At 37.4% G+C, this 26,536-nt stretch overlaps 1 protein-coding gene across 24 annotated transcripts in view; it reads left to right on the top strand.

Annotated features, from left to right (window-relative positions):
• nrxn1a (neurexin 1a) overlaps positions 1-26,536 on the top strand; it is a 101,039-nt gene that overhangs the window by 8,690 nt on the left and 65,813 nt on the right. For 12 of the 24 annotated variants that reach the window (XM_038282537.1, XM_038282542.1, XM_038282532.1 and 9 more), the window contains exons 3-5: positions 4,250-4,267; positions 4,965-4,994; positions 5,977-5,988. The exons of 4 other annotated variants lie outside the window; for them this stretch is intronic. In XM_038282537.1, coding sequence (XP_038138465.1) covers positions 4,250-4,267; positions 4,965-4,994; positions 5,977-5,988 — 60 coding nt within the window. The remainder of the gene's footprint in view (positions 1-4,249; positions 4,268-4,964; positions 4,995-5,976; positions 5,989-26,536) is intronic. 8 more of the 24 variants (XM_038282541.1, XM_038282524.1, XM_038282535.1 and 5 more) reach the window with 3 other exon arrangements.

Here is a 26,536-nt window from a genome sequence, read left to right as displayed (position 1 = left end):
AAGTGCTTTATATGGTCTGAAGTGTTTTTACATCTATGGTCTGATAAAGATATTGCCTTAGTGGTATGCCTCCAACCACAGTTTGTGCAGGCTGTAGATACTATTTGTGCCGCTACCCATAAGTAGCCCTAATCAACTTAGTAATGTCAGAAGTAAGGATAGGTTGCTATGAGACTACCAAAGTATTACATGGTAACCAGAAATAAAAATAATATAGCTTGATCCAAGAGAGAACTGATTTTGTTGAAAACAAAAACACTGACTTTTTCTGCATTTGCTAGAATACAACTAATTACTTCAGTAAAACTGTTATCTACCACATTCATTTGTTGTCATTTTGATACATACAATTATGCAAACATTCTTTGTCAAATAACTGAAATATGTGATCTGAGATAACAATCTGAATGATGTCAATCTGATCTTATGACCTAACTGTTTAACGGACATGCAGCTTGTCATAGGCCAGCTTTAGCTCTATAAAGCACTAGTATAACAATATATTTTTTAGTTTCCACTCAATTGCTGTATTCTATGTGGCAGGAAATATTTCCTAACAGCCAAATTAGTATTTTATGTAGGCAACGTGTTTTATAGGCAGCTGACTAACAGTGCACGGGTGGTGAAAGAAGTAGCATTGTGATAGTTTATGCACCATAAAGCACCTCTTGGCTGTAGGGCTATATAAGTCTGATGGCATCAAACATAATATTGCATTAACTGACAGTTTGACACATTAATTTATGAGTTTTCTCTTTTGATGGTTTTCTGAACTTTAAATCAAAATTAAAGTAGTTTTCACATTGTGTAGCTAGTCCATTTGCAGCTGTATTTCCATTGGTCTTGGTCAGCTTCCTCTAAGGTACGATTTTAAAGCAAATTTCCTTTTTTTATGAAATAACCCGGTTTATCTAAGTACTTGGAAGTTCTCAGAACTCTAAAGACAACTGAAGTATGTAAAGTATCTAAATTCTTTATGTTTTTGATAAAAAAAAAAAAATAGAATCTTATACATTTCTATTAGGATTATTAATGCTGAGCATATATTCATGTGTTTAAAGAAAACGTATGAAAGTAATTGCATTTTTTTTTATGTAGATTAATTTCACTGCAACCTTTATATGCTGTTTCTTGTTTAACTATAAATCTGCCACATGAGCAACATCACAAGTCTCGTTCCACTGTGGGTATTTATGTTTAAAACAATACAACTCAAGATGGTCAATGATGGTCAGTCATAGATGTTTGCAACGCTTAATGTCAGCATCTACAATGCTGCAGAAATTCCTTAGCCAGCCCATATCTGGACTAAATGACAGGATTCATGTTCAGAGCCAACATATCATGTCTAAAAAAGTAAACAACTCCCTGTTAAAGAAGTTGGAACATGGACTGTTTGTGTTAGGAACTGGCTTAAGGAGAAAAAGTAGCCTCAGTTGTATATATGTTTTAATTACGCTTTTGCATGTTGAATAGCAAATGAAAAACTCTGAAAGCCAATGCTTTATACACATCTCTACTGTCATAATTTAGTCAGTATTAGAAATGTAACTATAGCTTCTGTTAAAAGCAAAGGTTAAACTATAAAGCAAAATTGCATGCCTTGTTGCTTTTTTTACTATGTTGAGTTAAAGGAATTATGCTATGATTAATGGTCATGTACTATTTGCTTAGCTCATATGTTTATTTATTAAATAATTAAATAATTTAAAAAAGGGTATTTACTTTGTCTATAAAGTAATTAAATACACATTCTGTAATTGTCTACATAAAAAATGTAATGGCGTACAACCACAAATTTTATATCCTCTATTTTTAACAAAAAAAACTGAGGAGAAAATTTGATAAAGGCTCATGGTAATCAGATAATTATTTTAGAGCAACAGTTTCAGAGGAATACTAACACTGGATTAAAAACTATGTTTTGCATAGTATTTATATCCCGCTTTGTAATCCAGGGCAGAATCATCGGCAGCTTTGTCAATGTGTTATACATTTGCAATGAGAAAAAGGAGCAGCAGTCTGATTTATCAAGCTTGCGTACGCATGAACTCAGGCAATATCTTTTCAAATGTGACCTGTGTCTGTAGTGCCAGCTCGTATTCCCACAACCATCATCAAAGGTCGACAAACATCATTATTCTGCGTAAGAAAAAAACAGCAACAATGGTAGACGATGATAAAGAGAACAGTCTTTTTTGGGTTAGGTGTAGGTTAGGGTTAGGGATATTCTTTAAAAGACTGTGTTTTACAAAAGTGTGATCTAGCACGACCATCCATGATTATTTCCACAGCACAGAGCACACTCGCTACTTCTGACATCATTGCGTCCTCAACTGCATATATGGGACTCTTAACTTGGATTAACGCAGCTCAAACAGTAGGCCACAAACAGGTTGCATATATTTAGAAATGTGAACGGCCATGTAAAAATCATATTTCAAAAATCTGAAGTGAGCTTTTAAACATAATGTGTCACATTATTACTGTGGTTGCCAAGCATATTTTACCAACTCCACCTCACTCAACCACACCTCTATCTAAGCCTTGGTAAACACGTATTTTTTTGTTTTGATTTTTAAGTCTTTCCCCTGTGGTTACCATTGGTAAACATTAAATAACACTGATCAGCTTGGTTATTTAAATACCCATTGGCATTATTGTGGTGCTTCACATAGACCAGTTATGGTTGAAAAGTACAGTAGCGTTTAGAAGACTGAACATGAGGTGAAGCCTTGCACGCACACGTGATTTATCAAGGGAATTGCTTGTTTTTGCCCTATGCATGGTTTAATAAATTAAAAACATTTTTCGTGTACACCATATTCAGCTTTTAGGCAGATGTACACTTTTTGTATAGATACCGTGGAATCTTTTATAAATGAGACCTCTTCTTTATGCTCTTTTTACCTTAGCTGCATGAGGAGCTTTCAGGATGAGGCAGCTGCCTGTGCCTTTGAGACAGAAGTAGGAGTAGGTGTATGGATCCCAATACACATGAGAACTTGAGGGAGTACAACAGTAAAAAAGTAGTTTGACAGAGCTTAAATAAAGGGTGTTATAGGAGGATGTTTCCTTTGGAGTTGAATGTAATACTGAACCTGGGCCTTTATTTAGATATCCTTTGTAATTTTTATTAATCTGACTCTTCAGGCCTTTTTTTGTAAATACATTCAAAATTGTTGGATTGTATTTATCTTTGTCAAGCTGAAGATGGGTGTTCAGCTGTTTATTCAGATATTTATTACTTAAAAATACCAAACTATTCTTAAATGAGAATCAAAGGGCTTCCTTTCTTGTTTATATTAGTCCTTTGAACCAACTGATTAGTCCCGCAACTAAATTTGTCAGTGGCAGCCCTAGTTTGAGCAGGTCTGTGCCTAAATATAATCACTGTCTGACGCATTTTGCCCTGCAGTGAGAGCAGAATGAACCTGGCTTGTTAAGCCTGGCCTGGCTTGCATTGTCCTTGAGGGCAAATCGCTGTTAGCATGCTAATGGCTCCACCTGTTTTTGCCATGCTTGTAGCGCAAGGGCAGAGGCAACAAAACACCCTGGCCACGCAAATCAAAACTCAGACACACACTTTCACAAATTCACACACAAACATAGACACATACAGTCAGATCCAGCACTGAATCATGCATGCCCCTTGTTCTTTTTGCACTGCTAATCCATTCCTACATGTTTCCCCTGCTATTTCAGATCATTATTAATGCCATAGTCGATGTTGCTGTGTTTGCGTGAAAGACAGACAGACTGTGAGAGGGAACGTGTGTGACTGGGTTTGTGGGTGTGTGTTGCATGCTATGTCGGGGTGCTCTGGGGAGAGGAAGCAGCTACAAGGTAAGTTGTGGGGTAAACGGCCCTTGAATCCAAATCTGCAGGTAGGAATGTTTATTAATGCCAACACCCCCTCTCCTTTCTTTCTTCAACCCTCTCTTCCTACAAAATGCGGGTGATTGTGTGTGCTTTTGAGAGGAGATCTAAAAAAAAACCAAAAAAACACATTTATGCATTTCTATGACTTGGCTGCGTGAGTTTATGTCTAAACAAACCTCAGTTTTGGCTACCAGTGCAGCATGGTATCCATCATGACGTTTGTGTTGACTTTGCATGCACAATGCGACGGTAACCCCTGGACGGGTGTGCATGTACAGTAAGTAGCCATGGTGAGCCGTTGGCTGAGCATGCATGTTAATGAATGTCTGTCTCTCTCTCTCTTCGCCCGGCCGCCATGCCCTTCCAGAGCACATCTACACTCCAGGTACGTATCTATCTATCTATCTATCTATCTATCTATCTATCTATCTATCTATCTATCTATCTATCTATCTATCTATCTATCTATCTATCTGTCTATCTGTCTATCTGTCTATCTGTCTATCTGTCTATCTATCTGTCTATCTTACTTGAATTCATTCTAATGGACCAATTTCCTTCATGTCTTTTCTAATCTTCTCGTTCTTGTTTCTCATAACATTCTTTACTGTCTATACAGTAGCACTAAATAGCTAGGGTAGAGGTCAGCCAGCTTAGCATTTTTTGGGGTCTTGTGCGGTTATCTACAGTAAAAGGTTGTTTGCTGTCATCTGGTAAGTATTACATTTCTTGTTGCAATCATCTAAAGTGGCACTTGCCTCAAGGTTACTTAGACTTAAAGAGATAAATACCGCACCGCGTACGACCCAGTTCATAGCTGTGTGCAAGCGTCTCTGTATGTACCTTTTTTGTGCGTAGGATCAGTGCGTAGGATAAGTAGGTGCATTCACAATGCTTTTATTCTTTAGATGACTCATATACATAACTATCTAAACACACACAGAGTTAGCCTAAACCAGCATGCCACTGAAAAACTCCTGCCCCATCAAAAGACATCCTTGCATAAGCACACACAAACACATACACATACACACACACCATGGTCCTTTGCTGTGCTGACTGTGCTCTTGTCTTCCTTCAAGGTCTGGCACACCTGATGATTGGCGACCAAGGTATGGCATCCTCTTACCTCACTTCCTGTTGTCCTCTGCTCTTCCATCACCCCACACCTCCCATCATCACCTCCTCCTCCTCACATTCCTACACAAAACCCCTTTTTTATCCCTCCTCCATCTCATCAACACCGGTGCGGATGGAAGTTGTTTCTCTAGGCACAGAACTCAGGTCAGTCCTTTATGAGATACTGAATATTTTTAAGTTGTTATACAAAGATATAACTTTAATTGAAGCTTTAATCTCTTAACCTGCAAGCAACTTTCAGTACAGATATGTTTACACACACACACACACACACACACACACACACACACATATATGTATATATATATATATATATATATATATATATATATATATATATATATATATATATATATATATATATATATATATATATATATATATATATACACACACACATATATATGATTGACAGAGGCCTCGAGCTTAAGGACATGTGAAGTTTAAGGACATGTGACCCACTGGATGGCTGATGGTTTGAATTGGTTTTTCTTCCTTATTGGTTTCCCCTTATCCGTATGTTGGGGTTTAACTGTAAAAATGTGGTGTGTGTGCGTGCATAATGCTTTTACATATGCTAATGCATGCCTTTATACAAATCAACGGCAGTTCTCACTGCAATCCTCCATTCTGCATCAGCTTCCAGCATGTCTCTTTTGTGCCACCACCGTCGCTCCAAAGGGCTCCTGATCATACGCCAGCAAGCGCATGTGATCCCGTTCAGCTGTTTGCTACAGTGTCAAAGCAAAGCTGTTATATTCTAGCCACCATCTAGCCCATTGTTTTTGAAAGCAGCCCAAAAACAAGAGCCACCACTCCTCTGCTTAAAAAAACAAAAATAAAACAGTTTTTTTGATAACCAGAACTCATAGTGGCACCGTTTCATTGTTCTTTCTTTCTTTGTTCCTGCCCTCTTTCTCCCTGTTTGGGACACCAACCCCTCTGTGATTTTAGGAAAACTCAGAGGTACACCTATGGTTTATTTATCTGTTTGGTTACTGAGCTTTTGTGGATGGTGAAGACATTGCTGAATGTGTTGACAGGCTCTTGACTGTGCAGTAAATGCAGACCTTCAGAGCTTCTCTGCAACAGATTTTATATATTTAAGATAGAATTGGATTGTGCCATTTTTGTTAAGGTAAGGTGTTGAGGCATGAAAGTGAAAGTGTGCGAGTGTGTCTGTCTGCATGTGTGCAAATGAATAGAAGCTCCGGCCTACTGTGCTTTTGAAAATGTGAAAATCTGAAGGTAGGTGCCGTTCGGCCGTTTGTTCTTTCAGCTCTGCATGACGCTGATGAATACACTGATTGGTTCACATGATGACAAGCCTGACCATGACGGGCTATTGTGCTCTCTGATTGGGCAAAAGTAGACATAGTGATGGCTATGGCACATAGAGAGAAGTTGTGCATTTTCTGCAATGTGCTATGGAATAGAGGAAAAAAAGAAAATAAGAAAAAAGATGGAAGATAAAAACATATGAATGCAATAAATAATTATCTGCTTAATGAGAGTTATTTATACTCCAACTATACTTTCATTGTTGTTGTTTCCCCCGGTTTTGTAATTTAAGTGCCTTGCAAAAGTAGTTATGTGCTCTGAACTTCTTTCACAATTGGTCCTGTCTCAACCTTAAACCTCAAACAAGAGGATTTTTTTGAGTATCTAGAAAACTTAAGGTAAATTTTACATTTTTGTTTTTATAAATTACAATAGCACAGTTAACAAAGTAACTGAGACTCATGCTTTCTGGATAGAGAGCATCTGTAAACATAAATTGTTTGGTCTTGCTGCAGATTTTCATTTAGGTTTAGGTCTGAGTGTTGACTAGGTAATTCTAATACATCAACATGCTTTAAAATAAAACCATCCCATTGTAGCTCTCTCTGTATGTTTGAGGTTCTCTTGGTGGAAGGTGAACTTCAGACCCAGTCTCAACTCTTCTGAAATATCTAAGAGGTTTTCTATCTTGATTTCTTTTGTATTTAGCTCCATCTATCTTCCTATTAATTCTGAACAGCTTTACTATCCCCACTGAAGAAAAGCCATCTGATAGCGTAATGCCCTCAGTTTCAGTCCGATGGCTGTTTAATCCACATAGCCTTTCAAAAGAGAACTTTGTATGGCTTTATTTTTGGCACTGATTTAAAAAATGAACAAGTAATAATGTTATATTCACACTCCGCTACCTGTTCTGTGGATCTCTGTAGCTCTTTCACAGTTACCTCTTTAGTGTTTTTCTGATAATCTCTCCTTTTTTCCAGTCTGTCACTTAATATAATTCATTTTTTATAGCCTTCGACTGCTAATGGTTCTCTATCAGCGGTTGAAAGCTTGGAATACAATTCCATGACATACCCGTGCTTTGAATTTCATCCTGGACCTGTGTTTGGGTCTTCACAGTGCTGTTTGACCACTAATAAACATCTAAGGCTTTAAAAGGCAATTGACAATTGGAATTTATTTAGAGGTATTAAACTCAATGAATGGCAGACCTTTTAGATTTTCTTTACATTTCAATAGTATGCACTTCTTTGTGATGGTCAATCAGATATCATTTAAAAAAAGATTTTAATGCTTTTTTAGCTATATGTGACGAATGATGAAAAAAAGTCCATAGGGAGCAAATACTTTTATAAGGCGCTGTAAATAAGCTCATAATGCCATGTTCTGCCACAAAATGTCTGTATTGATTCACGCAGGTGGCAGTAAAATTTTAATTGCCTAATCTGGCTTATGCTCCACATTTTAAATCACCTGCTTAGTTACTGTCAAGTATTAACATATGTTTCTAGCATTATTACATGATGTATTCTGTGTGTTTGTTTGTCAGTGCCCCTCACTATGAGGTGTGTTTGGATAGCGATAGGCTAAATGTATGGCTGCTTTTTTTTCCCCCCGCCTTTGAAGGCACACATGAAAGGCGGCATGTGTTTTTGTGTTCTGCATACTGAGATGTAAAGGCTGTCAAATGGTGCAGACGAAGCCTAGCCTAGGTTAGTTTGGCGTAAAGAGGCTTTTTGAGGAAACCGCATCACTGAAATGAGTTTCCTTGAGGGGGTGGATGGGGTGTGCAGAAGGTTGTCTTGAAAAGATATAGAGCGAGTGTGTGTGTGTGTGTGTGTGTATGTGTGTGTGTGGGCAGCACAAATTGCGAAAAAAGACAGCGTCTCTGAGAAAAGACCTAAAGAAATGAATGATAGAGGGAGGGAGGGAGAGAGAGAGGGGAAAAGCGAGAGATAAAGTGAGTCGTCTTCTCGCTCCTGTGATGTAGAGCAGCTGGCTGTATCTGCAAAGCGGCAGTGACGCTCCCGCCTGCCCTCCTGGTCCAGTCATTCTCCAAGGGACATCAGCCCTGATGGGGAGCGGTGGACCTTTCCCATCCTTCATAACACACAGTTATCATTCTCCCTGGAAATGATACTCACAGATCACTAATCACTTTGAGTGGGTGAAACGCAACCAATTGTGGAAGGAAGGAAGACAGAAAAGAGGCAGCCAAATTGGATTTTCATAAGTATGGAGCAGCCAAAGGAAGAAGGGGGAATGGATTATTTTTTTTCAAAGTATTGAGCAGCAATAATCTGGATGGAAAATGTGCTTAAAGCCAAGTAGCAGATTTTGTATTTTTCTCTTTTCTTTGCTTAGCCAAGAACTGCACCAGATGAATGAGTGATTAAAGTTTTTGAATAGCTTTATCTATACATATATACTTCGTCAATAGACACAATCTGAGAGTCTATGCTGATTAGGCTAACTAATGTTTAGTTTTAGTCACACTCTTATGACTAACATATATTTAATCACAATTAATTCTCTTTTGGCTTTTAAATAAATTGCCAAATTTTATCTATTCAATTCTCATTAATGTGCTTTATGATCTCTGAAATTATTTCCATCTAATGATTAACTTAAATAGATAGATTGTAAAATCCCGCAAAACCGACATGATCTGACTTAATTTCATCTTTCATCTTTATTCTTTTGGGGAAATGTAAATTTATTTATTTTTTTTTGCAATTTTGGTCTTTTTGGCATTAGTTTTGATTTATTTGTGTTTGATAAAGAAAGTCATTATGAAAATTAGAAACAAACAAAAAAAAAAAGATTCAACAAATCCGATACCGATGATAGGACCGATTAATCGTTATGACATGCTATCTGAAAATTGAACAGGTGTGCCTAATAAAGTGGCGAGGGAGTTCTTTTCGTCATCTTTTAAGCTCCGAGGCACAATGTCAACTTAATAATGGATGTTTGTTTGCAGTCTGTCCAAATATTCTCAATATCAATCCAAGAATCTATGCACAACCTGGACATGTGGTCAGCCTCGCTTGAAGTGACCTTTAAAAGTACGTGAACGGATGGACAAACGGACACACACTCACACACAATAACCTTTAGAGAGTGCCTGCTGAGTGTGTGAGCTGGTGTGTGCTGGGTGTAAATATGCATGAGTAAGGCTGCCTGCACATATTCTTCATGGTCAGTGGATGAAGGCAGGAGAGGGATTGAGGCTGTATTGGGTTGAGTGTGTGTGTTTGTTCAGGGGAGGTGGATTGTGAGTCATCATTTGTGACTCATAAAGCGTCGGCAACCAAAAATGCTCTTTCTAACACATTGTTTTGTGGGAGAAACGCGCATATGGGGGATGCACTCCACTCAATAACAGGGCACATGTTCAATGTCACACTTTTGAGATTTCTCTTAGAATTGTTTGCTGGAGTTTTTTTTTGTGCTTTTTTTCTTTGGTCTTTTCCGCCACCCATTGCTTTATCCTGGACGTATGCATATCTCATAAACACAGAAAAAGCACAGAGAGCCGCAGCAGACGAGCTGCATGCTGACTTCACCATATGTGGGGTTGGGAGTGGTAGCAGACGCCAAGGCAAGAAGAACCAGTCAGTACCAGCATTGCACAACATGTCTCCTCGTCTTACTCATCAACATGTACAGTCCTAATAATAAATCCGCCCCTGAGGATTAAACAAACGAAACTTATTTTAATGAGTTAAACACCCTTTTAACAACTCCTATGCAGGATGTTGCTGAATGACAGAAGCAAGATTTAATTCACTTTTATTATAATTAGTATTCTTAAATATCATATTTCTATACATTTTATACAACTTAGTTCCTAAATACAACCTGAAATTACAATGTCACTGCTGACTATTACAATGGCAGCATTGCTCTCATTTTTCATTATTCATTTAAACATTCCTTTGCGATTGCGTCGTTGCAGATCAGGCTATCTTGCGTTGATACCAATTTGGGGTTTCTTTTTAGGTCTGATCTGCCAATTCAAATCAGCTTGTAAGCTATGCCTGAAAGCAACAATGGGAAACTTTAAGAGCATATAGAGATCTACTGTCCTATTGTTACTCAAACCTTCGAGCTGCATTGCACACACAATCCTGGTGGAACCAAGTCAGGTTGAAGGTACATGTTAAATCAAATGATTGGACTGCACTTAGATCAAATTTAGATTGGATGAGATTAACATTATGTGAACACACAACATTGTTTTTCGAAACAAAGAATAGGAATAAAAGCAGAATAAATGTCAGAATTTTGAGTCTTAATCATTAAATTAATAAAGGTAAATTGATGCCATATTTAATTATATTCAAAGTATTTTATAAACGTCATCATTACAGGCACATAACAACCAAAAGGAGGAGGCAATAGGTTATACGAAAGCAAAAAGTAAAACACAAGATTTATAGTACAAGCAATATAGTTCACAATCAAAAGTATAGAAACAATACAACTGGCCTAATTGCTGTGCCCTCTAAAGTTAGCCTTCACTCTGGGTTCCTGAGCAAGACTCTAAACCCTCGATTGGTCCCCGGGCACCGTACAATGGCAGCCCACTGCTCCCCAAGGGGACGGGTTAAATGCAGAGGTAAATTTCTCCAATATGAGTTTAATAAGTTCAAATATTATTATTTATTATCACTAAATACTTTATAGATCTCTTCATAAAGAAAAAAAATACATTTTGAGTTTATCTGTTTAAAATAAGTTAACTATTTTAAATTGAGTCAAATTTTTGGTCTTAATAAGGATATTATTGGGAATGAAATTTACACACATTTTATCATGACTATGCTAAGTACGCTTAGCATTCTATATAATGCTCCTGTATGTAAGGGGATTTAGAGAAATTAAAAATCACAAAGATTCCACTGATAATTTTGAAAAAAAAAATTATCCAGTTAGACTATATGGCCATCAATCCTTTTCCCATTTTGCAATTTTACAATCACAGCGTGTTTTATTTTCTAATGAAATCCTCAAAACTGTGTGGGCGTTTGAATTTAGCTTGCCTAAGGAAATAATGACAGTGAAAAGCCTTTTGCTGCTGCTATCTCTGCTGGTCTTTAGTATGTGTCTCTACCAGCTGTCGACATCTATATATAAAACTAATAGAAATATGTTATAGCTGTCTTTCAACAATGTGCTATTTCTCACAACACTTCAAAAAAGGTCAGATTTTTGTGTCAGACATCAAATATGTGTCTTGTTTGCCTTAGCTCTAGATCTCTTCAGTTACTCCATGGGCCAAGTGGCTGCTGCTTCAATTACTGCCCTGGTTGCCAAGCCAGTCTTGGCCCAAAAATGAAATTTCAGTACAATACATTGAAGTTTGTACTTTAAATTGGATAAACGGTATAAAGCTTCAAGGGTAATGTTTAAAGTAGACTTATCTTTCTGCTTGTGTGTGGTAAGTTAATTCATTAACAGAACCTTCAGATTATTTTTGGCTAAAACTATAATATGTCATTGTGACTTGAATGGAGAAATGTTTTTGTTTTTTTATTTATGGAGAAATATATTTAGCATTAAAAAAATATTTTGTGTATTTAACCCAGACCCTGACCTCCTACCCACATGAAGATCTGCAGAATGAAAAGGAAAGTAAACACTGAGTTACACTGCATAATTGTCAATGAAGTATCCTTATCAGACAACCACACATTAGATGGTAATGGTTGCGTAATCTCACAAGACAAGCAAATGAGCAGTGTCCAACACAAGATGGAGAAAGAGAGAGACGCTTGGTGTTAAGAGGCAAGTGTCTGCAGATTGGCTTCCTGCCTCACTGACTGGCGTGAATTTGGATTCTGATGGCCACATCTTGAGCTGTGAAAAAAACTGTCCCCTCCGGCCGTCGGCACTCGAGAAGCAATTGCTGCAAAGTTTGTTTTTTTTATGTGAAACACACACTTTTCCTGGATTTACCCCTTTGTCTAATGGTACTAATTCTCCCTATTCTCCATTTTGCTAACACGCATTATAGTAGAACGCTCATTAATGCTTAACACCCATGCAGCTCTTGTAATGAAAGTCATAGCGGCACATACAGAGTTCTGCCCCCACATTATCAAGGAAAAACTAAATTCAACAGGAAAGATGTGTTGCAATCCCACTGACAAATATAGATTTTTTTCCCAGTAATTGTATGCAATTACCATCCTCTTAGCACGTGTTCATATTAACACTTTTAACTTTCACTGCTACTAATAGGGAACATACAGAGCCAAGGCTTTCTTTAATCGCCTGAAAATAAAGACATCAAACAGGCCCCACAATTTGCAGAGGACGAATGAGGGGGAAAGATAGAGTGGAGACAGGAGGGGAGGGTGTGAGGAGAAGGATAGGGCACGGGAGTGTGGAAAAGTGATGGTGAGGAAAGATAGGAAAGGAAGGCATTCGGAAAGCAGTAGAAGAGGTGGAAAGAGAAGGTCGGAGACGTTCACGGAGACAGGGAGGGAGATAAGACTGCAGTGTTTCTCAGCAGGAGAGCTGCATCTCTCCTTGGGCTCCTCTATGCGCCACAGTTTCAGAGTCAGCCCGGATGGTTTTCATCCGCAATGCAAGTTCCTCACATAGCCCCGACACACAGACACACACACTTGTCTTTTTGGAATGGGAGAGTCGAGTGAGTGCTTCAATTGTCTCTTACCTGCTCCAGCAATTTCCATAATTTCTGGGCAGAAGTAGCAGCCCAATTGGCGATTCACTCCAGTACCCCATCTGGCATTTGATGTTCATTTCTTTGCTGCTTGCCAAAACAAGAACATACCAGCAAGCATTGATTTGGAATGCTTGTTTAGCATTTGGCATTTAGATAATTGAAATAGCCACAATACTCATTACGGACCCACTATACTACCTTTATGAAAGTATTTCCGTATGCCCTTGCTATTTGTTAATAGGCAGCTCAAGGAGAGTTTCATTAGTTTTTCTTGTACGTATATATCCTCTCGGGTTTGTCCTTGTTGCGATACAAATGACCTGTGCACACATGCATTTTTCAGACCGTGCATGCTTTACTGTCCGTCTATGAAGCTTGCTCTGTGTTTTCGACATACTGTCGCACTTATTTCTGTATGCGTTTCAGTGAAAAGGAATGAAACTGACTCTGATCTTATCCAGCTTAAGACAAATACACCGTTCCGCCCAAAGACATTGTCATGGAAACAAACTGGTTTCCCTGGGTACCAGAGAGAAGGCCAAATTCAAACTCTACAGATGGTGGCAGAAGGGATGGAGAGATGTGGGCAAAAAGAGACACAAAAAGAAAAGCTTTAGCACAGTGGCAGGAGGTGCATTTCTCATTACCTTACTTGGAATAAAAGCAGAAGCATTAAATGGGTCTACATGCATTTTTATGTTATTGCTGTTTGCTTAATGTATTTAAAATAGTGCTGCATCATAAATAGAAATCAACTTGGCAGTCAAATATTGGTACTATGCTTTTATGCTTTGCACACCAACATTATTGTAGACCAATCAAAAGAAGCCCCTATGCTTTGATTGCCAAACCTGATATAAATGCAAGAGGTTGAGATTTTATGTTAGAAAAGGATAAGTATGAAAAACCTTGTTTTATTGTGCCAGGTAATAATCCAGCAGCTATGTAGCAGTAGCACAGTTCTGCATTGTGCCGCTTTTATTTGAGAGCAGCAAACTGCACTAGTAATTATCACTTATAGTTGCATTTACTAGTGTTTTATTTTCCCTATAAGGTCTATAACACAGAAAAACTATGCTGTGTAAACAAAATAGTGACTGATCCTTATAAATGTACTAATACAGTAGAGGTAAACATTTTGAAATGCTTTACAAGATTACATCCATTTATGCTCTACACTACATGGTCTTTACTTGATAAAAGCTTCCATACCAAAGAGTTGTCTTGTCAGCAAGCCATTAGTGACAAACTAGGCATTTACTAATTGGAGAAATATATGATTTTTGCTGGTGCTGCTGGTGTCAGTGTTCCTGATTATCTTGTCTATTTCCATTTGAAACTTTAATGCAATAGTTTTAACAAACCTCGTACAAAATAGAAACGTCATATCAGAGGCTGAAAGATGGTGATTATCTCATGGTAAAACATAAAATCCCTCATTTAACTGATATATGCTTTCTGATGTCACTTTCTGTAACCCATGTGGATTCGAACTAAGAGCAAACTAATAGTGGAAGCAAACTAAGATGACTTTCTGTCATCTTTATTGTAATGATAGAAAAAAGAAGAAATAAAAAGGGATCCTGCAATTCAGGCAGACGATCTGTCACCGCGTCCTGACAGTAATATCCTCCTCTACAGTATTGTTCCCCTGGCTGTGATGTGATAACCCAATCGGTTCCAAAGCCAGACGTGATATATCACTGAGCAGAGATGGAAACATCCGTTGTTTAGCAAACTTGCCTTTTACTGACGGAAATTTCAGGCTCAAAGGCACTACTATTGGAATGTTATCTATACTGGAATACATTAACATACATTTCCAACTCTGGCCATCTACATCTACAAACTCTTAACAAGTGTTTAGTTAATCCACCTATCAGTTATTAAGAAGGGATGCCCTCATGCAGAATGTGAATCTTATAGACAGCTGAGGCATACATGTTTTGTTCTGCAATCCTTATTGGGACGTAGCATTGACTTCCATTCATTTTGCATTATTTTGTATGTATGTTCTGTCAGACCCTAACCATTACCAGTATATACCTAAACCTAACCATAACTCAGTTCATTTAATAATCCTAAACCACCAACCAAAGATGAGAACTTTCATCATGAGCACCAGTTGACTGGTCCCCTAAAATACCGCTAAGTCCCCACAAAGTAGCATGTCCAGGGAAATTATGTTTGTGTGTGTGTTTGTGTATGTATGCAGAGTCTGAGAGGAGCTGATAGCAGAACTGCATGGTGGGCTAAAAACGAGGTGCTGGGGAATTGCAGTGTGCTATCTTCGGAATGACAAGGCTGCCATGATTGAGGCTTGCAACAGTAGGATTTAGATACACCAGCATTTTTCTCAGTTTTATTCTCTCCGGCCGGCCATCCCGGCCCCTCGATCTGCCACTCCCATAGCTCCAGTCGTCTTGCTATTCCTCCGTTTCCCCCATCTCAATGAGTGCCTCCATTCCCCTGCTCTCTCCTTTCAAATCCCCCCTGTGCGCCTTTCTTTCCTCTCCCCTCCTTCTTTCAACCCTGCTCCCTCTATCAGGTGCTGTATAATGAAGGCTCTCCTGATGTGCTCCCAGCCTCCATCCGCCATTTTGATTCAGTACAGCTGTCCATGATAATGTACTGTTCACTCAATCACTCTTTCTCTCTCTTCTACTGCTTTTCCATCTCTTCCTGTCTCTCTCTCTTTCTCTCAGTGAAAGACACATGCACACTCTTGTATGTCTTTTTGCTAGAGCCCCCTGCAACACAGGGTTGCCATGGTGAAACCAAATTACTCCGTGAAGCATTGAGGAGGAGACCCATGAGATGAGACAAAGCCATAAACCGCACACAAACACCATAGTGTATGTGCAGCAGCACACAGGAAAATCCGTCTGATGTGTGTTTGATTATTTGAGGGGAGGTACAGTTGCAGCTGGTCCCTCTGAGCAATGGAGATCCGATCAGCTCTGCTGTCTCTCCTTCCTAGCTTCCCACAGATTGCCTTATTCATAAGAGCTGCAGTTTAATGGGAACTTTCAAGGTCTAACACCGATCATCTTTAAATATCCACTTATTCGTGGGCTTCATTCTTCATATTTTGCTTTTTTAGAATTTTCAGATGCATCTCACAGGTTCAGCTTCTTTTTTCCACCCAGCCTCTATTTATCCTTGACTCATATAGATAATTATTGCAAGGTCATATGATTGGGTATCATTTCAAAAGGGAACCTTAAATGACGATTTTTTTTTCTAAGAAATTATTAGTTTAACTAAACTAAACATAAAATTACATATTGAAATTCTGTGTCCGAGTTCAAACGTCAGGTTTTTCTTAATTAAAGCAATGAAAACAAGCAAATAGGTCTGACAATTCATGTCTGTCACAGTATTGCTTGATATCATACAGCTAGTTTTAATGCAGCACAAATGTAACCTAAATTCAAAAATACAGTTTGAAACAATAAGTTTACTTATTGAAAGCAAAGCTTACTTTTTGTAAAAAGTTCTTTTGTGACCTCTGTGATGAGTTGTGGAAAACTCTTGGGAGTAATTTTGGTAGACCTTCCACTCCTGAGAACTTTACCAACTGTAATTTGTTTTTTTCTTTGTCAATTATGTTTCTCTCTGGGTTGTGGGATTTTAAAATAATTAAAAATGGCTATTTAACCCCTTCCAGACAGATGAATGACTTTACTTCTCATCTTCATTTAGGTTTCTATGGATTTGAGCATGACGTGTTGCTTTTGTTATTTGCTTTTAGGCTACTTTATGTTGTCAGACAGGTTCTATTTTAGTGGTGATGTTATTGTGTAGGTCCATAGTTATATGGTCTGAATGTAGTTAGTCTTTGCTAATTTATCAGTCACAAGTTTTCTAATATTTCTACATGCCTCATTTTTACATTTAAAAAGCATTTAAACTTAATACATTTGTTTATATGCTCCTAGACAGAATGTGTAGTATAAAAAAAAAAAAAAAAAAGCTCAATAGGTTTTGTAGAGATGTTACAAAATAGTTTTCGGTCAAGCTTTGATTCACATTGCTTTCTAGGATGGCCTATATTTTGTGTGTACAAGTCTTGAGGAGAGGGATGAACATACAAAGCAAGTGTGGTAAATAAGTTAACTGCATGTCCAGGTTTTAATTGCAGAATGTCCTGTATTTGTTGTATGATTAATTGGTGTCATACTGTATGGGTTGGACCTAAAGCCATGCTGGCTAGAGGCACAATTCGGTGTTCAATGCGGCAAACAGGACGTTATAAAAACTGATTTCAGAGTCGAAAAAAACGAGTCTTGGAACCAAAATCTCAAAAAGTATTGAAGAACAGAAGAACTAAAACTGAAACTTGGATAAATCCAAATCCGAAACAGAAACCAAGGGAGAAACAATTGACAGGTGGTGGATTAATCAACCAGAGTAAGAGCAGCTGATGGAGAAAACCGGCAGCAGGGGGAATTTAATGAAATAAGTGGCAGAACAGAAGCTATCAATCATAAAATGGAACACAATTAAGGTGACCAAAACACAGATTAAAGGAGACAGAAACCCAGAAGCAGGAGAAAAAAAATCCTTCACAGGAAGAATCAGATTAACCAAAACTATACAGGGAACTACTGTATGAATGAGAAGTTCTCAGACTAAAACAAAGCCATACAGAACGCAATACAAAGCAATACAATCCAAAGGTCCTTATTATCATCACAATCCACCAGCTTACCCTAAAATATGTCAGCAAACTTCTTGTGGTAATTTAGCCAATAATGATGGTTTATAATCTGCCTATTTAACACACAGCTCATTAAAATAGGAAAACACTCACTTTTTTACTTTAAAATTACAGATAATCAATTGCAAAAACTTTTTTTTTTTGTAATTTTACTTATTTTAATTTGTTTTAATTTACTAGTGTTACACCGATACTAATACCAGTATCGGGCGGGGCAACGATCCAGCCCTAAGATGGAGGTATTGGTATTTGCGAGTACCAACAAATAGGGCGCCGACACAATTTTGAGAGCCAAAAGTGTATTCAATTATTGTCACCCATTCCAGGTAGGCAATAAAAAGTTATTCTGGATTCACTTTGTATTAGTCTTTTTCCTGCTTCACAAAGGTAGGCAGCAGCTTGACAAAGCAATGATGGCAATTATTTTACATCCAAGTAGTGTGCAGTTCTTCATATATACACACACACATAAATTTCAAACAGATGGTATCGGCCAATACTGCATAGGTATCAGGACAAAAAATGACAACGGCGCAACACTAGTTCATTACACAGAGCTGCCCTCCAAATTGAAATTTTCCTCTGACGTCCTTCAGGCCTTTGTGACAATTAAACAACCGCATCATGTGCATTTCCTCTATTAGCTTACAGTATGCTGCATTAGCATTGAAAAGCACCACTATTATGTCAGCACGGATTTTCTTTGCTAATGTATTTACATCAACTTACATCATGTCTTTTTATACAGGGACTATAGAATTAGTACCTGCATCAATTATGCTGCTTTGTTGAATGCCCTAAATAGAAACAGTTTGCCAAGAGTCCCCTCAGGAGACTTGTTCTTCCACTTCTTTATCCTAAAGACAACTGTAAAAAGTGATTAATTAAACCAGGAATGTTAACAGTTTTTTTCTCCCTCTTATAATCCAAAAACCTTTTAAAACTAGAAAAGCACTCAGAGAGCGCTGACCTACGTGAAGCAGCAGATTTTACTCCATATTGGGCCTTACATCTATAGCCTAAACTTGTATGATTTAAATGAATTGTTCCTTGGTATGAGGTGCACCTTTGTTAGCAATTTCTTTCACATTCTTCATAAGTTTATAAATAAGGCACAGAGTGAGTCTGCAGCCTCTGGTGTTTGTTCTGCTCTCACTTTCATTCACTCTGCTTTCTTGTTTGATAAAACAGAATAGAATAGAAAACCCCTTTATTGTCCCACAATAAGGAAATTCTGGTGTTTACATAAGCTAAAAAATTATAGAAAAAAAAAAACAGTCACACAAATATGGACCTTAGAAAAATGTATAGAATAACATAAAAGTGAAGAGTTAAACAATAAACAATAAAAAAACTGTACTGTAAAGTGTTTTAACAATATAAAAACGGTGCACTTGGAGAATAAATAACCAATATGGACCGAGTGAGACATGGTGCACCTTTCCTCTGTTTTTGTCTTAATATAATACTTCTGGACTTTTTTAGTACAATACTGAAACTGTCAATAGTCACTGCTGCCACGTTCTGGGGGGAACAAGCAGTAAAGTTGAAGCATTCTATAGATTATTCCTGCATCCTGATCATCACCAAAATGTAATGGATTGTTCATCGGACCGAAGTGCAGCTTTGGTAAAAATAACTCATCAAAATCCTTTGATAACTTATCTTAATTTATAGATAAGTTATCCTGTACACAGACGGACAAACACACAAGCAAACTTGCCTAAAAACATAACCTTCTTAGCAGAGGTGACAAAACAATTCAACATAAGAGTGCCTGATTTAATGTGTGTTCCCTGTTGGGTTAGGATATGCTTTCCTCCAAGGTGAATTTTTTCTCAGAGCTTTGTCATACCGTTATATAAAAAATCCCAGATTAACTTGACATCATCATTATGCAAGTATCAAGGAGCATTCCCGATTAATATGCATCCTGTCCCTATTATACTCTGAAACGTAAAGGAGGATCACATAGCAGGAAGATATATTGTTTTTACCTTTCAATTTTTTTTTTCATAACAGAAGTCTAACAAGGTAAATTGTGTTTTAAAGTAGAATTAGTGATCTGTGATTGAGTCTGATAATGCTGACAGGCCTTGATGTTTGCAGATATTAAGAAAATAAAATGTTCTTGTTTATAACCATTCACTTGTTCTTTTAGGCCTGAACTGGTAATTACCATTTAGATTTTTTAAATGCAACCTTTTTGACAATATTTTCCTAAATACACTTTTTAACACAAAATTAGAGGAAAAGTAATGAAATAAGACTAACGTAGAATGTTTAGAACTATAGTAATTAACCAGTAAGGAATAACATAATCATTAGACCATGGAATGGAAGGACAAGTTTGAAAAATACCAAACATAAATTTTTTACTTGTTTAAAACATGTTAGAACTTGATGTAAAAAGGTTATTGTTTTAAAGATGTAATAAGTTCTTAAATTGTATTTATTTTTGATAGTAATTTTTGAACGTTAAAAGGTTTTGTTGATTACAACCTTTTCTATATCTGACTAAAATGCAAAGAAGAGGATATCTAGGCCACAGGTTATTTGATGGAGGTCGCAGTTTTGCATCCAGCAGAAATTGAAGCAGTGACAAGATTATTAAAAATATACTTTACTTTATCTATTTTTTTTTTTAAAAAGCTGAATTAAAATACATTCATATTCAATAGATTCGAATAACTGCTCTATTAAGCCTAATTTCTCAGCTTTAAAGTACCTTTTACACATAGCTTTTAATTAGGTAGAAGACATACATTTAATTGATTCTGTATTAAAGTATTTTATCAGTCTGCTGTAATCTTTTGAACTTTGATGTTGTGTTTTATTAGACATAGCAAAATCTCATCATAACTAACATAAATAAAGGCTTGGAAGCATTAGTGTGATTAATCTATACAGTGTGTTTCACTTAGTAAATAAAGTCCCAGTATTAAATTAATATTCTGATTTATTGAATGGGTTTATATGTGGCTGATGGTGAATACATGTGTCGACTAAAAGTAGTAGTGGTTACGGTTTTCAACGAATAGCAAAAACATTATTTTTGGCAATATTTGATGTAAAAAAAATAACTAACGTACTTCTACGGATTAGCTGATTCTGTCTGCTTAGCAGGGACTTCTTTCTTTCTTTTTATGTTGGGATGAACTGCTTTTTTGGAGGAAGTTTTGTTTTTGTTGTTTGAAACTGGATAATGCAGTAAAATAGTTGGGCAAACACTGGTCCTAGTTTACCTTTAGAACTGGCAAAAAAAATAAATAAATAAACTTACATTAGGAAAAAAGCCTCTTCATTGTATTTAGATGCAAAAACAAGGTGAAAATGTGGAGAGTAAAACTTAATAAGTAGGTTCCTCTGACAGAGGTACGATAAACACCTGTGTAGTTCTTCACCTATTTTCTTAAAATATATGAAATGGAAGGAGGGTGAACATTAATGGGTAGCCTTAGTCAATGTACATTGGTGTATAATATTGTTGCAATGGTTGTGGTTGTGTAGGCTGTGGGTAATAACCATAAATAATAAGTGTTTAAGAATGTGTGAATGGTTAAATGTATGTTTCCATGCACATAAATACATTTATTTTCTCACTTAATGGACTTTTGGAGTAGCATGGACTCGTAAAGTAGGATGTGGGAAGATTGTTGGTGTTAAGGAACGTCAGATGGTGAAGGGGTATGATTAAATAAGTCACTTCTTGCATGCGTGGGTTCTCTACAGGTACTCCGGCTTCCTCCCACAGTCCAAAAAAAATGACTGTTAGGTTAATTGACTTCTCTAAATTGCCTTTAGGTGTGTGAGTATTGTTCACCGGCTGGAGCGGGTAGGTCCCTCGTTCCTCTGTGATGGGGTGGGGGGTTTGGTGATATCTGGAAGGGATCATGTCTATGATTGAATTGTATGTTTTTGGAAGCTGGAATCTGATGATGAACAATACCTCCTTAACGACCGACTCTTAACAATCATAGACAGGTTTCAGGTATTACAGGAGACAATCCCCCCCTTAACGGCAATCCCCCCCCACTTTAACGACCGAACCTCAGAATCATAAACAGGTTTCAGATATGACAGGCTAACAATGGAACCAAACGACCCATTCATCGGTAACCATTTGCATGTTTCCAAGCGATACAAGGCTTTGTCTATATAAGACTCAAACTCACTGCGGATCCAGACATTTGAATTGAGAAAGCTTCCTGGAGAGGTGGCGAAACGTCTTCAAATCTTGGAAACCAAGTCCAGTGGATATTTTTTGAATTTTTACGGAATGACTATGACCTGGATGACTGAGAACCTTCATCAGCAGTGTATGCCCAGCATTAAGGAGGCTTTACTGTAGAGCATACCAGAGAGGCAGAAGCCCAGTCTAAAAGATGGGACTGTCTCTCTGTTCTAATGCATGTGTAACTTAATCTAATCAGACTGTATTGTTGAGATGATTTGCAAAGCCTTAGAAATAAAAGCCAGAATTCAGACCACCTTTACCACAATTACATATAAAACTATATCATTTATAGTTCAGGATTGTACCTAAAACATGCATGCAGTTCTATTAGCATTCTAATCTATTTTTTCATGTTATAAGAACAACGTTCAAGTTCTTTAGTTGGATATTATATAACAGATCAACAGAATTAGAACACTTTAGGATACATTATTTCCTAATTGTTCTTGTAACATTAATCTGAGTTTGGTCGACATGTTTGTGCTTCTTATTCCCAAAGGCATGTATTTGCATTCACTCCCTGAAGTCAGTGCTTTGCATAAAAAAAAGAAATAAATTGTAGCTGCAAATCGTTTGTACATCTTTACCACTTTTACACATTTAAATGTGTAAATGTGAAATTTCTAATTATTAAAAGCTCAGTCGAGCAGAATGGAGTGCGTTATTATTATTTATGTTTTGCCGCACCTTCCTAACTGGATCCAGGACTGGACTTTGTCTAGTCCATTCCAACACTTATATGAGACCCTCTACTGCTGCACAACCAATCACAAACATTTTGACATTACTATATCATTGTGTGCAATTTAAATTTTGTAAAAGACTATTTAGAGTCCAAAAACGTTAGCTGAGATATTTGAAGTGTTATGAACTTGCATTTTTCATTCTTATAACCTTATGGCCCTATTACAGTATTTTGCCAAACTCTCTGCAGCAGATGCTCACAATGACTTTGCTGGTAATCGGGAAGGTCTCAGAGTAATGAAAGCACAGATGTAAAAAAGAGGAAAAAATAAGATAAGCTCATATCACAGCTGATAGTATCATAATACTTACCAAGCATTTTCTACAATCCTACAGCCCTAATATTATGTGATTTTAATCTTTCTGCTTGGAAGTGTGAGAGCATTTCCATACTGTAAGATGACCCTTCAGTTATCACGATGACACTTTTCAGTGTTGTTTTAATATTATGTGTAGCTTTTGAAATTTACCTCTAAAAAAGGTCATTGTTAGGTTAATCTGACCCAATCACTGTCCTACTATCTCTTTGTCCGCTGAATGGCTTGTGGTATTCTCTAAACTGACTTTTTATGCCTTTATTTAAACAGTGATTTCTCCTTACCACTCTTCCACAAGGGGCAGATTTATTAGGGTTCCAACTAGTAATCTTGTCCACAGATTTTCCTACCTGGGTTGTGGATTTCTTGGCTGCTTCTCTGATCAGTGCCTTCCTGTCTGATGTGTGGGTTTTGGTGGATGGAAATGTCTTTATCCCTAAGCCGTCTACCATTTCTTTAACTTCATGATGATTTTTGTTCACTAATCTTCTCCAAGGAGACTTTTACAGAATGTACAGGTGGACTTTCTTTACTGATTAGGGGAAAGTTGAAGGCATTTGGGTGGTGCAGTAGACATTATGTAGGAGCATTAAAGTAAATAAGTCTTAATATTGTTTTCCATCAACTTGATAAAGATGTGCTACTTAAACCTAAGAGTCTAGGGACTGGAAGAATATGTTTTGCAAATTATTACATTTAGGAAATGTGTATTTTCTCCCATTTATCATTCTTATAATGTAATGTTTCAGTGTCAGTTTGACTGTATTTGTCCCTCCTCCAGCTCCCTGGGTTTGATCGACAGTGCTTTCCACAGGATGAAGTGTGACATGTGGTGTATGTGTATGTCTGCTTCACTGTTTACTCTGAGCTAATACTGACTCACTCCATTAATCTGAGCTACAACAGATCCACTCCAACCTGCCCACTTGAGAGAGATGAAAGGGAGGGGACGTTTCTTTGCGCTTTTAGATGCATGCTAGACACATGACCTTTGTGTTTGCGTAACCCCACGTATGCATTTCCTGCCTGGTTTACACGTGTGATGTAACAACAGGAGCGTTCAGATCGATGGGGAGATGTTTTATGTTCTCCTGTCTGCTCTAATGACGTGTCGGTAAATTAACAACAGCACCGCACTAAAACCTAACAGTACCTCCGTAAATTACCGCGTGAAAGCCGCTAGACGCCTGCGTGTGTCCTTATTGAAAACACGCTGCCCTCTCGTTTTTCCTCCTTTCTTGTGGTGACATCTTATCTAAATTTTTCTAAGCGTGTGTGTTTAGGTGATTACGCTAACATAGCTAGTTGTTGTTTCTTTCTGATTGTGTGTTTTTGTGCTTTCTCTTCTCCCGCCCTTCCTTTCCCCGACTCTCTCAGTAAAGACTAGCCCGAGGCCCTGAGTTGGTAATAGCTTTTCTGACAACTATACACCAATATTTACAGAGACCAGCACCTACCCACTCCCACACACATTTAACTCACACATATAGTAATATATAGTTTCCCATGCACACATTAAATGCAGAATTGCCCAGAATATTTTCTACTGCAGGCGCACACACTTACACACACACACACACACACACTCCCCGTCTTAATTAACATGCTGGGAGGGAAGGAGTCACACACCAGAGGAACTCTCACACATGCTGGCAAACAACGTGTTGTTTCTCACTTGTATATTGGCATTCACACTCTGGGTTGTTGGTTTTTTTGTTTTGTTTTTTATGCAGCAGAAAGACAATTTGCCACAGTTTGGCCCTTGAATTGTGATATATTCTCACTTTTTCCCCCTCATTATTCTTTTTGCGTTACATTCACTTGAGTGCCTCCAATTCCATTCCAGCAGTCCTCTCTCCTCCTCTCACAACCTTAATAACCTGATACACTTCAGCCTATTCATTATATGGCAATGCTTTCTACCCCTGGACTCTACAGCTGTCTGTCTTTCTCCGGCTTCACCTGGTCGGTGTTAAATTCTCCTTTGTTCTTCAGTTATTGCAAGCTACAAGATGGTGGTTGTGCCAGAGGCTCCTTAGAAAATAGAGTTAAAAAATGAAAGAAAATAAGAGGCCAACAAGATGTGTGAAGGGGGAATGGAGGCAGGAGGCCAAGAGGAGGGTGTGAGAGATATTAGGATGCAGAGGAAGCGTGATGCTTTGGTGGAGGAGAGATAATGTCATCTCTTGCTTGTTTATGCACTCGTTTTGTCTTTTTGTTCTGCAGTGCATGTTTTTTTTTTCCTGCTTGCTATGCATTGATGTGTGAGTAGGTGTGAGAGCAGATAAGTGAATGTGAGCTTAAGTATGATAGATTGCAAAACCTTGGTTTAATGTCCTTGGAGGTCACAGAGGGTGTTCAAGGTAAGTTTCCATTGGCTGGATGCCTGGTTCTCGGAAATCTATACCACCTTGCAAAATTATTCATACTGCTTAATTTATTTATTTATGTATTTTTATATTTCGTCACATTTAAACTGTAAGATGCAATCTATGTTGATGGGTTTTTATGTGATACACTAACGCAAGGTTACGCACATTTCTAAAGTGGAAGGAAAAAGATATATTGATTTAAAAATCATTTATGAAGCTCTCAAGTGCGGCGTGTGTGTTAATCACAATGTATCACAATAACCATCAGACATTATTAAAAACGTGTTATTCTCAATGCATTTTAAATGTGCATTTTAAATGTTTGTTAATTGAGGCATGAAAATGTATGTCTCTCTAGAATAGATCTTTCAAGTTGAAGTGCTCAAGTTGAAGTCAACTTCACTCAGAAACAGATAACATCTTGTCCCTCTCAAAGGAAGTAATAGATATTCTTTTGAGCTGTTTTAAAGATTAAATTTTTTTTCCAATTAGTGTTCAGGTTAGATCAGTTTGGTTTCTTACTTTACCATAAACAGGAGTCAAGTTCTTCAAAAACCTTACCAGCACAGCAAAGATGACCAAAAAGAACAGACAGATTTGAACTTAATTTTTATTCGAGCTCCACCCTCTATATTGATTGCTCTGGAGATTTGCTCCTAGTCTTACTCAAACAATCACTCTTCCTACTCAAAAACTTAAAAAAAAAAATCCCTTTTTCAGAAAATGCTTTTTTTCCTTTAAGCTTTGCACGGTTTTCTTTTTGTTGCACAAAGCTTTCTTAAATCAATGGAAGATCATCCAGTTTTAATCTGATCTAGGTAGAGCACCCTTATCCACATGTTTACAGTGTCTTCTTTTCTGGAAACTGTAAATAGGACGTTTTATTCTTATGACTTTCTTCCAACAATGGTTTTCTTTTTGGCTCTTTTCACCAAATCTCAGATTGGAAAATTGCAAGACTTACAGTTATACTCTCAAAAGATTTTCTATGTGAGCCATGGATATCTGAAGCTCTGTCAGAGTAATCAGGGGTATTTCGACTGCTTTTCTAATGTCTTGCCTGGAATGTCAGTATAGGCTAATATAGTTAATGATGTTTTTGGTAGGTTTCCAGCTGCACCATACTAAAACAGAGCT

This window comes from Cyprinodon tularosa, unplaced genomic scaffold (genome assembly GCF_016077235.1).
Source record: "Cyprinodon tularosa strain WSP-4 unplaced genomic scaffold, ASM1607723v1 ctg185, whole genome shotgun sequence".
In the NCBI taxonomy this organism is placed as follows: Eukaryota; Metazoa; Chordata; class Actinopteri; order Cyprinodontiformes; family Cyprinodontidae; genus Cyprinodon; species Cyprinodon tularosa.
This window is presented reverse-complemented; position numbering and strand designations above follow the sequence as displayed.